Source organism: Lycorma delicatula, chromosome 5 (genome assembly GCF_047948215.1).
Source record: "Lycorma delicatula isolate Av1 chromosome 5, ASM4794821v1, whole genome shotgun sequence".
Lineage (NCBI taxonomy): Eukaryota > Metazoa > Arthropoda > Insecta > Hemiptera > Fulgoridae > Lycorma > Lycorma delicatula.
Genome location: NC_134459.1, coordinates 92,692,700 through 92,706,097, shown reverse-complemented (window position 1 = coordinate 92,706,097; position 13,398 = coordinate 92,692,700). Strand labels below are relative to the sequence as shown.

The following is a 13,398-nucleotide window of genomic DNA, read 5'->3' as shown; positions in this document are numbered from 1 at the left end:
TTTTATCTAATCTCCAAACCCATAAAATCAGTAAAAATACAGAGAATTTGGTAAGCTTTCTTGATTACCTGTATAATGGGACGAAAAAGATTTTACAATATTGCAGCAAGTAATGAAATCTTTATATGAACATTTCATAAATTGAACTCTCAAAATCATGGATCGGCATTTTTATAATGAAATGTTGAATGATGAGCACTTCCAGGAACTTTGAAAAACAAATTCAGCTGAATATTCTTTTGTTTTGCAGCAAAGAGAACGATGCAGACTATCAAAGAAGCATGCCTGATTTAAAATTATGAATATTTAAAGAACTTTGTTTTACAAAAAGACAATCTTATTTTTACAACATGTCAATAAACCATTAATCTGAAAGAGGTTTGTTTTTTCAGTGACAGAACCCACATTTCAAGGCAAATGAAACAAAAGCAACTGTTGTAGAACAGTGGATTATGATTTCTTTGTAAATTTCAAATAGAAAGGTGGATCTGCTGATTTGAAGATTGTTGAAAATTTGAAATCAAGATTTCATAATCTGAATAAGTAATGGTTATGAATTGTAACAACTAGTATTTATAAAGAAATAAAAGTGGGATATAAAAGTGGGAGGTTTGTTAAATATTTTTTAAAAATTGATTAAATATTCCATTATGCTTGGGAATCCAGTGATAAACACATTTCATATTCCTCTATATATGTGCAATAGAATATGCATTAAACATTGCACCTTGCAGATTAAGATAACAAAAATCATATGTGGAATGCAAATTTTTCTTGTATTATTATCAAAAAACTGTTTCAACAAAAACTAAACACTGAACCATTAAAACCAATTAAAATACCATAAAAATGAAAAGAGAACGGCCGGCTTATCCTCATTCATTGTATGGTATGTAGAAACAGAAAGGTAGTCAAATGACATCCTTAATCACTTTATTGTCCATGAAAAGATATCACTTGCCATCCTTCACACTAGATTGTTTAATATTCTTTACTAATCTTTTGATGTATTTTAATATTTTATGAAAAATTTTCAGCATTATTATTTTTTAGAATTTATTTTTGCATAAATAATGGTTAGAACATCAAAAAGATTAAGAAAGAACATTAATGAAAAGATATTTTACCTCACTAAAGGGAATTACTTTGTCTTTAATATATGACATTCCACAAGTTGGCTTTGAAGATGTTGTATCACAACCAGTATAATTTGGCATATTTTTATTTAAAACGTCTTCTCTTGCTTCAGCATTAATAGTCTAGAAAAAGAAATTACACAAATTTATTAACCTTTAATGAAAAACTGAGCCAAATTTAAACATAATATCCTTCTTTTTAACTGAAGTCAGAATGTTAAAAAAAAAAACTATTGTTTTCATTCTTACTAACAATAACAAATTTATATTTTGCATTATAATTTGAGCTGAATTGCTGTTGATTATATTGAGTAAAGTGGACATGTATTTGGAATTTAGTAAAATATTTATTAAATTTGTTTTTGTTCATTTCGTGTTGTTATGTTTTTGTATATTTTATGATTTTTTTAAATATATTTGGATATTATCCTTTTTTATGCATACCCTGACTAATTTGTTGTTAATTATTGATAACTGATTAATTTATTTTGTTGATAACTGGAAAACTATTTATCCAAACTATTTTAAAATCAATGAAAATAAGAATATTTTTTAAAAAGATATTAGAAAGTTAGTAGAGCACAATTTTGGATTTTATATGAGTGTAAAGTAATTACGCAAAAAAGTGATTAAAAAAAGAGTACTTTTCTTCAGATATCCTTTTTCTGGATTTTTGTAGTAAAATCTCAGTAAAGTAATGAAATTGCATTGATGAACAGAAAAATCAAGGAATAAAAAAACATTCTGGTCGTTTTTCCTGTTACTGTTACAAAAACATTAATGAGATACCATAGAAAGAACATCAGGTTATGAATAGTATTTTTTAATTTGTAAAGAAATTCATTGTAATTTAAATTATTTATCAATAATTTCTTAAACATAATATAGTTCAAACGATAATCCTCCTTAATCTATTAAATTTGCTGTATTTATATGGCGGATATTTTTTACAATGATTTAGAATTAAATTGCAAGTTGTAAATAAACATATCAGAATTAATTTTTTTAAAAGCTTTTTTCTTGGGTAGTTGTGTATCTTTTGGTTTATGGTTTACATAGTTTGTCTTTTAAAATTCCCTACCAGAAAAAAATCCTGTGGTGCTGTCACTTGACCTAGGTGACCATTCTATTATTCTTATTGCCAGATCCATTCTTAAAAAGAATGATAAGTAAATTTTTTGCATTCAAATCAAAAATATGTAAGTGTTTCATCTTTCTCACAAATAAAAGATACATTTTCAAAGTAGATTTTTTTTAGTTAAGGTATAACCATATCCTGAAGTATTTTGAACTAAGCTTCTACAATCATTGGTATATTCAAAGAAATAAAGACCTTATTATTCTATAATACATAAGTCCATCAAACTCTGTGACACATGGAAAATTTAATTCTTCCTGAATGATTTCATAGGGATTACTATCAGTCTATCATACAAACTAAACACATCAATTTTATAAAAACACATTTTCATGAATTAAAATATATTCACAATATTCAGCCTGAGTAATCTTCAAAAAGTGCCTGTAATTATTATACTGCCTTAATTTTTTTTTGTAATTCTATAGTAATCTTATTTTATCAGCATTCATTTCAAACAGAAGAGTTGTTTGAAAACAGAATTCTATAGCATGAAATCCTTAATAGTTTTTGTTCCACTATTCTTCAATGTATATTAAGTCATGTTCAATATAAAATAACATCCTATGTTTGAGATAAAAGTACAAGATAAAAAATCTAGAAATAAAACAAAATCTTCAACTAATTACAGATTAGGTTTTTGAATGTGTAAAATGTCTTGCAGTTGGTATTTTGTATATCAGAAAATTTGGAGAGTATTCAGAGTTTACTATTTCTTTCATGACACAGATTTGTGTGTCATGAAAGAAATTGTAAAAAAACTGAGGAACTTTCAGGACATGTTCTACTATCAAGGAATAAAAAAATCATGTAAGGTTCATATAAGCATAGATCTGGAAATGTTTTTTTTTGAGTTACGGCTTGCGAAGAATTTTACCTGGATTTCAAGCACTTCTAATAAAAAGAATCCCTACTGTAATTTCTGGGGCTCAAATTAAGGAGCAAAGTTGGTGGTTTCTTATGTAATTTGAGCTAGGAAATAGGATAAAATAGATCCCAGAACTATAACTCATTTTTATAACTAGTTTTTAAGATATCCAACGTAAAACACAAAATTTGGTGTTGAAAAAAGTTTTCTTTTTAGGTTTGTAGTACAATAGCTTTGTGAATGACAAATAAATGCTGAATATTTAGTAACAAAATGTACAGAATATAATTCTGAGAAAATTAGTTTAAATCCAACCAATAAAAAGTAAATAAAACTTTTAAAAATTGTTTTTTTACTGAACCCCAAACAGACCAAAAATAGACAGAAAATTTTTTCTGTACCTAATAAATAAAAAAATTTTAAAAACAAAAACATTAATTACTGAAAATTATTCAAAAATTTACACAGGTAAAATTTACTTACATAAAGACTAAATTGAAATGTCTGTTACTTAGAAATATTTTTTTAAAAATGTAAACGTATATTTAAAAAAAAATTAGAAATGGTATGGGTTGGTAGTAAAAACTGTGTACCTTGTTTGAATCTGTTGTCATAAATTATCATACAGATTAAGGAAGTATAGTATTATCATATTGTAATGTAAAAATGCAGTTTCAATTTTCTAATAAGGAATATACTGACATAATTTTTGTTTATGGATGTTGTTAATGGAATTTCTGAAGCTGCTTGACGTGATTATCAGGAGAGATTTCCTGGAAGGCAGATTCCAAATACAAAAGATGGTAGACATCACTCTGTTCAAAAATGTACATGTCCTTTTTAATCTAAATTTCTACAAATACTGTACATTATGTGAAGCATTTATCTGTACAAAAGCAATAAATATAGAAGAAAAAATAAAACCAACTGAAAAAATTAATGTTTTTATATACATAGATATTTTTTTAAATTGCAGGAGTGAACTGTTGTATGGTAGTTATTCACACATTACCATTTGACATAAGGAATCCATTAGCTGGTGTTCTTCAACACTTACTACAAAGATGACATGGTAAATTGTCTTTGATAGGACATAGATTACTGCTGAAACAATTCAATCACACTCAACCTACCATGCAGCCCTCCAGAGATGTTTTAGAAACTCATAAATTCAGTATGGTCATTTCTTAATGAAAGCCTGCTGAACACAAGCTATCTTAGTGGCCGCATTAGCTTCTATATTGATTTCCTATGTTGCCAGAAGACCAGTAGGAGGTGTCATTCTTTGGATTTACAAGAAACAGAGATGGAGATGGAGACTATTATTGAATGTGATATATAGTAAATATGTCTAATTTTACTTAAGAACACACTGAATCACAGCACACCAATAAATAGTTTTTTTTTTAACCTCTGGGACCACTGTTAGGTATTGCTTGAGAGGATGAGATGACAAGTAGCGTGTGATAATGCCTCACTGGGATTCGAACCCGAGACCTCCGGATGAAAGGTCGTGATGCTATCACTCACGCCACGGAGGTCGGCAATAAATAGTTGACACAATCACATGATAGAGCAATCATTATTCACAACATGAAAAATTTCTCAGTTTTAGAGTAATTATATTTGCAAGTAGATTGCATTCTTCATAAATCATAAAAATTATTGAAAAGTTTGACCGGTACTTTTTGTTTGTTTGCATGCTTTGTACAGTAAATAAATAATCTTACTAACATTTGCGTAAGTAAGTCCATATAACTGAAGGACCTGTTCTTGCTTTAATTTAAAAACTAATGGATTTAGCAGCCGTGATCTTTTGTGGACAACAGGGTCATAAACATGGTCAACTACAATAAATTCTTCTTCAGTCATTGTCTGAAAAAAGTACAAATAGGTTAATTAATGATAGAATTAGATAATAAGATAAAAACTAAGTTTTACCATAGTTATAGCCTATAATAACTAAATGAAAACTTTTCTAACAATTTGAACAAATTAAATTTTGTTTACTATCAAAGCTGAATTAGGATGTTAAGGTTAGAATTAATCCAGTAGATAAAAATTGTTTTTAGAATAATACTAAAATTTATTTTTATAAACTCTTGTATTAAAGTATTTAATTAGCAATTAGCTTTTTTTTAAGATAACAATTTAATACGATTTGAAATATACTTACTCTTGTTAATTACAGTTAAACTTCATTCACCTAGATCATAAACTAATGTCATTTTAAACATTTATTAAATTCACAATCCCAAATTTTAATTTGTAATGCTTTTCTTTCATGAGAAGTATTACTTATAAATATTATTATTAAAAACGATTATTTCAGTTCAATATTTTTTTTAAATATATTTAAATTAAAATGAAGTTACTAAGAGGGTAATATAATATTTACGTAGAATTTTTATACAGAAAATGTAAAAGTGTATTTTAAGAATTGTATTCAAATTTATATGAACTCAAATTTTAAAATTAAGAAATAGATCTTTTATTTTAAAATATGTTCAACAATACATGAAGACGTCATATTTGAACTAAAATACATAGGTATGTTAAAATGCGTGTCAAAATCAATCAATTATATTAAAATTAAATACCCATATGACGTACATTTGAGTAAATGTGAGTGGGTAGTATAATGGGAAACAAATTCTACTGTGCTGCAACTGCAATTGGCAGTAGTAAAACTACTTAAAACTGCAATTAACTATGTAGCACATAATTGTCAGTATTATCAAAAGGGTTACAAGTTATGACATATATGAATGCCAGCTTTTTTTCATAATAATATAAGACATTTTAAAACTATTTAAATGAAAATAAATACCTGAAATTTTTAAAAGAAAATTATTTAATGAAGCTAGAAATTATACTAAAATCTAGAATTTACTCTAAAACATTGCTGTGCGCACCAATTCTGAATTTTATTAAAAAATGTATCATACTTTTAGTCTGCAATTTAATGTAAATACATTAAAAAATGGTGTACAGTAATATCATTGCCATGTAACACATAGAACTATGATAGAATGTTATGTCTATATTGTATGGTAAAACAATAGTACTTTTCTTTTAACTGCAGTTGTGTTATTTAGCTACATACAATATAGAGTGCATGATGTTCTTTAGAACATGGCATGAGTGACCCATTACATAAAAATCATTTGAAATTATTTTATTAAACTAAGTTTTACCACCGGGTACCCATTTTTCTCAATGAGATGGTTGTGTTTTTTTTCATTTAAAAGTTAGTTCTTATGTGGATCTACATTAGAAACTCACAAAAGAAAATTGTTTTCAAATAGTAAAATACAATTCCTATATTTAGTTTTTAGTGCAACCACAGTCAAAAAACCCTTTTTGCAGAGTTAAGACATGGTGAAAGGGAATAATGTTTTCAGAGCTTCTGTAACTAAATTTCCACATTCACTTTGACAACCAAGCCAAAACATACCTAAACCTTCAGATGTAAATTGTAGTTGTAATGTTTTGTAAGCAGATATTTGAATGAACTGGTTTTGAATATCAACTGGTAATTTAGCAGCTGCAACAATGTCTTCACTAAATGGATTCAGTACCCCAATCTCTTCAAGAAATCATATTTTCCTCAGAGAAGTACTACAGCTGAATTTTTTTAGCTCTTGCAAATCCATTTTCACTATCCAAATTGTGATGAACAATAATGTCTTCATCCAAATTTTTCTCAACATAAGCAGAAGTGAGTGGAAACATATCAAAATGTTTCTTTGAAGGTGATTAATCCAGATATCAAGTTTCTAAATAAAAGCATGGATTTTATCATTAAAATGTTTTTATCACATCCTTGTAAATACCATTCAAGTTGTTTAGATGCGAAAATACATCAGCTAAGTAAGAAAACAGCAACATATACTCATTATTCAGTAAAAACATTGAGAATGATGTTTGTTTATCCTGAAAAAGTATTATTAATTCATCTCGCAATTTTAATAAATGTTTTAACACTTTCCTCTGCAATAACAATCTGACTTCGGTATGGAAAAGAGATTTATTCTTTTCACCCATTTCATCATATAGTTTAGCAAGCAGTATATCCTGTCAAAGTCAGCTTTTAATAAAATTAACCATTTTTACAACTTTACCAAGAATTTGTTTGAGCATTTGTGCAAGCAGTGTGTGTTCATTCCGCCCTTTGTATAAGACAAACTTTTGATTTATTCAAAAATTCACTGTTCTTTCCTGTTAGCACCTTTGCAAGCGACATCATTGCACACTGCAATACATTTTGTCCATTCTATGTTATAGTTTGTAGTAGCTTCATAAAAAACATCAAAAAGACTTTGCGATCTGTTACTGTTTCCTATTGTTGCATGAACAGATATTGTTTTGCAAAAAAAATATATTTTCTTTGATTTATCTGTCCCTATTGCATTCATCTCACAAAATATAAGAACTAAGAAATGTTCGCCACATCTGTTGATTCATCAAACTGAATATTAATAAATTCACTTGAACTCATGTGCTGAATTATCAGCTCATGAGCTTTGGCAGCCTTGTCATCAATTCACTTTATAATGTATCGTTAGAAAGCGGAACTTTTTTTCAATTTATCTTGCTTCTTCCACACCTATTAAAACACATTGACCATATAAACTGCAGCAGGCAATATGAGATTTTCTGCTATTGTATAGGGTTTGGACATATTAGCTACTCTTAATTTACAACATAAGATGCTTCAAGTGCACTTTTATCAGCATGGCTTCATTACAAATAGAAGCTTGTTGACTTCTCGAAGTATGTAATTGTCTACTGAAAATTCCAAAGGTTTGCTTTTATGAACCAGATGTTTAATTTCCAAGTGTCAAATTAATTTTGATGGCTCCATGCTTTCATTGGAAAGGACTTTAAAAGCAAACAATACACTATGGCTTTCCATGTGATGAGGCAAAACCATAATTTAAATAACTGATGTGAGAAGTATGCAGGTAGTTAGGTGGATTTTTCCCAATTGGCATATTTCACTGTTTCTTTCTGGACATTGTGGTTTTTGAGATAGGTTGGTCAGATTTAATTAATTCAGGCTTGTGTACAGAGTGTATTGAGCTCCGGTTAGCTAAAATATTTGCTGTTAGAATGAGATGATGTTTGGAGAACTCTGTGTTAGGCTGCAGTTTGGAAGGGTGTAGGCATTGATCTCGCTTCTGAAAGCAGACCAAAGCAGAGAGAGAGAGAGATAGGGTATGTTTTAATCTGGCTTTTGCAAATCAGTTAATTTGGTAGTTGAGGGTTGTAAGTTATAGAAGATAATCATGGATGGAAAAGGCTGTATGAAGGCAATAGTAGATTGTGTAAATACACTGATGGAAATGTCTGCCAAGGCATTTGCATCAGTGGCATCCTCACAGAAGCCAAACCGATGACTGTGTTGTGTTATCAAGTTTAGAGGGTCTAAAAGATGTCCACCAAAAAACCCCATCAGGGCTAGGAACAGAGGGGGTGGTGTGGTGACCAGGATTGTCATAGGGTTTCTTCCCCTATGGAAGTCAGGATGTCTTTGCACAATCTTGTCTTTTTACCAATTAATTCACTGGATGTAGATGGCTCACTTCGTTTGTTCACAAATTTATCCATTTTTGCATAAGAATCTAATTGAAAAAAAAGTTACACCATTTGACCGTATACTAAAAAACCGAAATGTTCAATTATTATTTTCAATGAAAACTATGCTTTTAAAACTGTAATAAAAGCACTACATTCATGTACATTCAAAACTAAAGTGATGTTCTGCAATCCCTTATGTCTTTTATACTACTGAAAGCACGTGTTCAAACTTATCATATGCATGTTCAAACATATTGCTCTCAGCAAATATTACGCATGCAGACCAAATTACAAGGAGCACATACATATCAAGTTGAAACCTGTAAATTGTTCATGTTTGTACACTTCATACATTCATGTTCATACCTGTCACTGTCAATGCAGCTAAATAGTCTTAACTAGGTTTTATTAGTTTGGGAATGTGGGGGATCATGAAGTATTCATTATATTTTTTTTTTTACTTTTTGAGTCATGGCGGCAAAAAGGTTGAGAATCACTGGCATAGGGTAAAACCTTCAGAGTGTTGCCTTGAGAAAAGTTTTAAATTTGATAAAAACCTCCTTCTGTTAAGTACCTGGTCAAGGCTCTCAGCCACCTAGATTCACTAAAGAAACACTGCTTGACTGTCTATATCCTTCAGCACTGCAGATGAAAGAACATCTTGTTTAAAAAATGATCTTAAGAGGGTGTGATTAACCTTTAGAAATACTGTTAATGTCTCAAAAGTTGGGGTAGTTGTTATCCTCAACACTGATTGTACAAAAAATGGATATAATGAACTGCTGAGCAGAAAATATAATCTGTATTTAAAAAAGAAAAATAATTAATTAAAGTAACTTTTGTTATGAATTTGGATAATTTAAGTAAAAGTATAAAATTGATATTCATAAACTCATGGCAAGAAATTAACAATTGAGATTTTTTGTTACAAGAAACATATTTAAAGTAGTATGATAAGTGAAAGAAAATTGAAGTAAAGATAAAACAGATGATATGAAAATTGTGAATATAATTACAGAAATATGTAATGCTGTTTTTATCAGTCAAGGGATATACAAGACTAACTTATCTAGAGTTCATCAAACTATATTCATTTTTAGTAATCAATTCTAATGTTTTATAATAAAAATAATTTAAATTACCGATCCACAGTTGTTAAGTTTTACAGTAATGACGAGTTTTCTCTTACAGTCTTTCACCTCTGAATGCAGTAACAACTCATCTTTATCAAAACCATGAAATTGAAGTATATCTTCACTTCGCATTGCAGAAATATTTTTTTCATCTGTTCTTGATGCTTTATATATATCATAATCATTTTTTTTGGGGCATCTAACTAGTACAGCTCTTATTTGTATACGAGGAACACTTTTAGAATTAATATTTTGACTTTGACATTTATTATTGTCTAACCCTTCAGAAATCTTAAAGTTGAGTGCTAATAAAATTAAAAATATTACTGAAAAAAATTCTGAATTCATTATTTTAGAAGAAATTGAAACCATTTTAAAAGAAATTGAAATCAAAGAAGTGCTTCTTTGATAGCTGAAATATTTTTTATTTAAATAAAACTACCTTACATTCACAAGACTGATCTTTTTTAAAACTACTGCATTTAAGTTTTTTTATTCTTCTTTAAATATTACAAAATATTTAGTCACACGAAAAAAAATCAAAATAATGGTTTTTTTAATTTTTAAATATACATGTCTGTAAACACAAAAAACCAGTAAATTATAATATTTAGAAATCAAAATCTATATTCAGTAAAGTTCCTATGGATGATATATGTAAATTATTTTTTTTTTTAATTTTTATTATTATTTAATAGACCTAAAAAAGGAGGTAAGAAATCAGTCTCTTGATGAACTTGAAAGAAAAGGAGGAACGCAGAGAAGTTATGTAAGTATTACCAAATATAATAAGCTAAAAGGAAGACTGGCTGGAATGGAAAAATAAGTATTATTTTTTTACCTCCAGTTTTTTAACTAACTTCCTTGATGTTTCATGTGAAAATAGTCTAAATATCAAAACAACTTCAGGTTATACATCATTATACAGTAATAGTTAAACACTAAATAAAAATGTCAACAAACAAACAAAGTACCTACAAATTATCTGACATAATTAAAATTGCTAAATTAATTAAAATTAATTTTCTCTTTAAAAAGTTACTAATTGTACAATAATAATCATCACTCATAATCCTCTTTCTTAATTCAGTTGTTATCTATTTGAATTGCAGGTTATTGACCTGTGTTTACCTCTTGAAAACTATTCTTCCTCCTTAGAAACAATCACTTCAATTCAATTTTTAGTTTGTCTTTACACAACGTAATCAACTCTTTATTGAATTTCCTCTACCTCTTCTTTCAATATTTACATCATAAATTTCTTTAGTGACAATTCCACTTGGAATTCTCTATAAGAACCAAATCCATCTTAATCTAGCTGGTTCAATTCTCTAAATTTTGGTGTGGTAATCTCTTTTAGTGTTTTAAATCTTCTCTTGCAGCATTTTATTCTTGACATCTTTTTTTCTTTCCTACTATATTTCTTAAATACTACATCTCAATCCTTTGCATTTTACTTTCTTCTCTATTTAACTCACGACTTATGAAAATTATCTGCTTCTATTTCTTAGTAATTCCTAATCTCTAATTTAACTAACACTTTGATGAAATCCTCCTGTATCTGCCCTATATTACTAATTTTCTGTAGGATATTTCCATCCTCAGACATTTCATAATCTAAATATCAAAAACTTTCATCAATTTTTAGTAAAATTGTTAAAATTACTAGAAATATAAAACTAATTCTAATTAATCTGTCAAACTCTTCCCAGTGGATTGGGAACCCAGCTTCAGGTAATGAAGCACATCTACTGGTTGTCGAGACCTTCAGCGCAATGAACTTTACAAAACAACTGTATTGTTTTGCTTTCATTTTTTAAACTTAACATTGTCTAATTCTTTAGTATAATAAAATATGATTATACATTTATTTATAAGGCTGTATGTTGGAGTATTTAATCTTTAATAATAACAATTCTGTGGTAATGTAATCACAGTGTTACAGTCTACTAAAGACCAATAAGTAACTATTAGGTTACAAGTTTCAGTGAATCACAATGAAGACCAGTGAAACTTTAACTGAATCCATTACCATTGTATTAAGGAGGAAATGGAAGCTTGTGTGATATTCATGATTTCAGAGCTGTTATTTAATCAATTATGCTCTTTTTCATAATAGCATTTTCAGTTCACATTATGTATACACTTTCTTCATAATAAAGCAACTTGTTTGAAAGGAAATGAAATACAACACCCTGTTTCGATACTTAAGATCATAGAATGTGTTAGAAACTTTTTTTGAGTAATATAGTTTTTTTGCTTCCTTGTATGAAGTAAAGGAAGTACTATAACCATTAAAGATTCTGGTTTTCACATTGCAACAGAAATATCCATTTTGACCATCCCTGAATCCATTTTGACTAGTTTCGGCATGATGTCTGTATGTACATATGTATCTCACCTAACTCAAAAATGATTAAACATAGAATGTTGAAATTTGGTATTTAGGACTGTTGTAACATCTAGTTGTGCACCTTCCCTTTTGATTGCGCAATCAAATGGGCCAAAAATGGGCAAAAAGCTCAAAATCCAAAACATCTGGATTTTGAACGTTTTCTTAACTGCAGTAAAAATCTCCCTTGTTGAGAGATTTTTAATGATATAACATAAGTTGTACTTAGTTTCATTGGTTCCAGAGTTATAGCCAAGTAAAATTTTAATTAATGAACTATTTGGATCTTACAAGGGGAATGCACATTGGTTCAAATCTGACTTCATACACTTATTTTTTTAACTTTTTTTTTTAATTTAAATATATTAATTTATCAGTAATTATTAACCTCTGGTTGTAAAAAAAATTTAACAATAAATAATAATTCAATAATAACAATCAAAAAAATATGAAAAAAAAATCAGAAATTATTAGTGAAGTAAAATTTTATGTACTTTTCATTTTAATTCAAAAATTGTTACAATTGGAGGTTAAATTATTAATAAATCAATATACTTAAATAAAAAAAAGTTAAAAATGATATTTGCATATGAAGCTGGATTCAAACCGATGTGTGCATGGTTACGCATATGACACGTTTTCACTTACACCACCTATCTACTTGAGCGACATGAAACAAAATTAATATATAAACTAATATAAAATACTGATACGAATACCACAAAAAAATTTGATGCAATGTGGTGTCCACCATAATGTAACTGTGTGTCTGTCCACTTTATTAAAGAATTGGAGGATCGTATCTCACTTTCAAATGAAATAAGTTTAAATGAAGTGCAGCAAAAAATGTGTATATGTAATTTAATAGGCAGGCATACAATGAAGTCACATCCGTGACTACGGGTGACACATCCAAATCAGATTTTTTTATTTATTTTAAGTGCATTAAAAAGTTATAAATTTCATACATGTTTCAGACATTATTACCATAATTCTTACGCAAATATGGCTGTGACAGAAAATGCTAAACTTACTGATAGTTGTACATTAACAAACTTCATATGTGCAAATATAAAATAATCATACTTATGGATTGACATGTGTAATATATAATGAATTTGTATTTTACACCAAAATGCTGCACCTGC

At 28.4% G+C, this 13,398-nt stretch overlaps 1 protein-coding gene across 1 annotated transcript in view; it reads right to left on the bottom strand.

Moving 5' to 3' along the window:
- LOC142325705 (uncharacterized) overlaps window positions 1-9,990 on the bottom strand; it is an 82,558-nt gene extending 72,568 nt beyond the window's left edge. The window contains exons 1-3 of the mRNA XM_075367735.1: window positions 9,868-9,990; window positions 4,877-5,017; window positions 1,133-1,259 (exon numbers count right to left, since the gene is read on the bottom strand). Of these exons, the coding sequence (XP_075223850.1) occupies window positions 1,133-1,259; window positions 4,877-5,017; window positions 9,868-9,990 (391 nt within the window). The remainder of the gene's footprint in view (window positions 1-1,132; window positions 1,260-4,876; window positions 5,018-9,867) is intronic.
- Window positions 9,991-13,398: the final 3,408 nt, after the last annotated feature.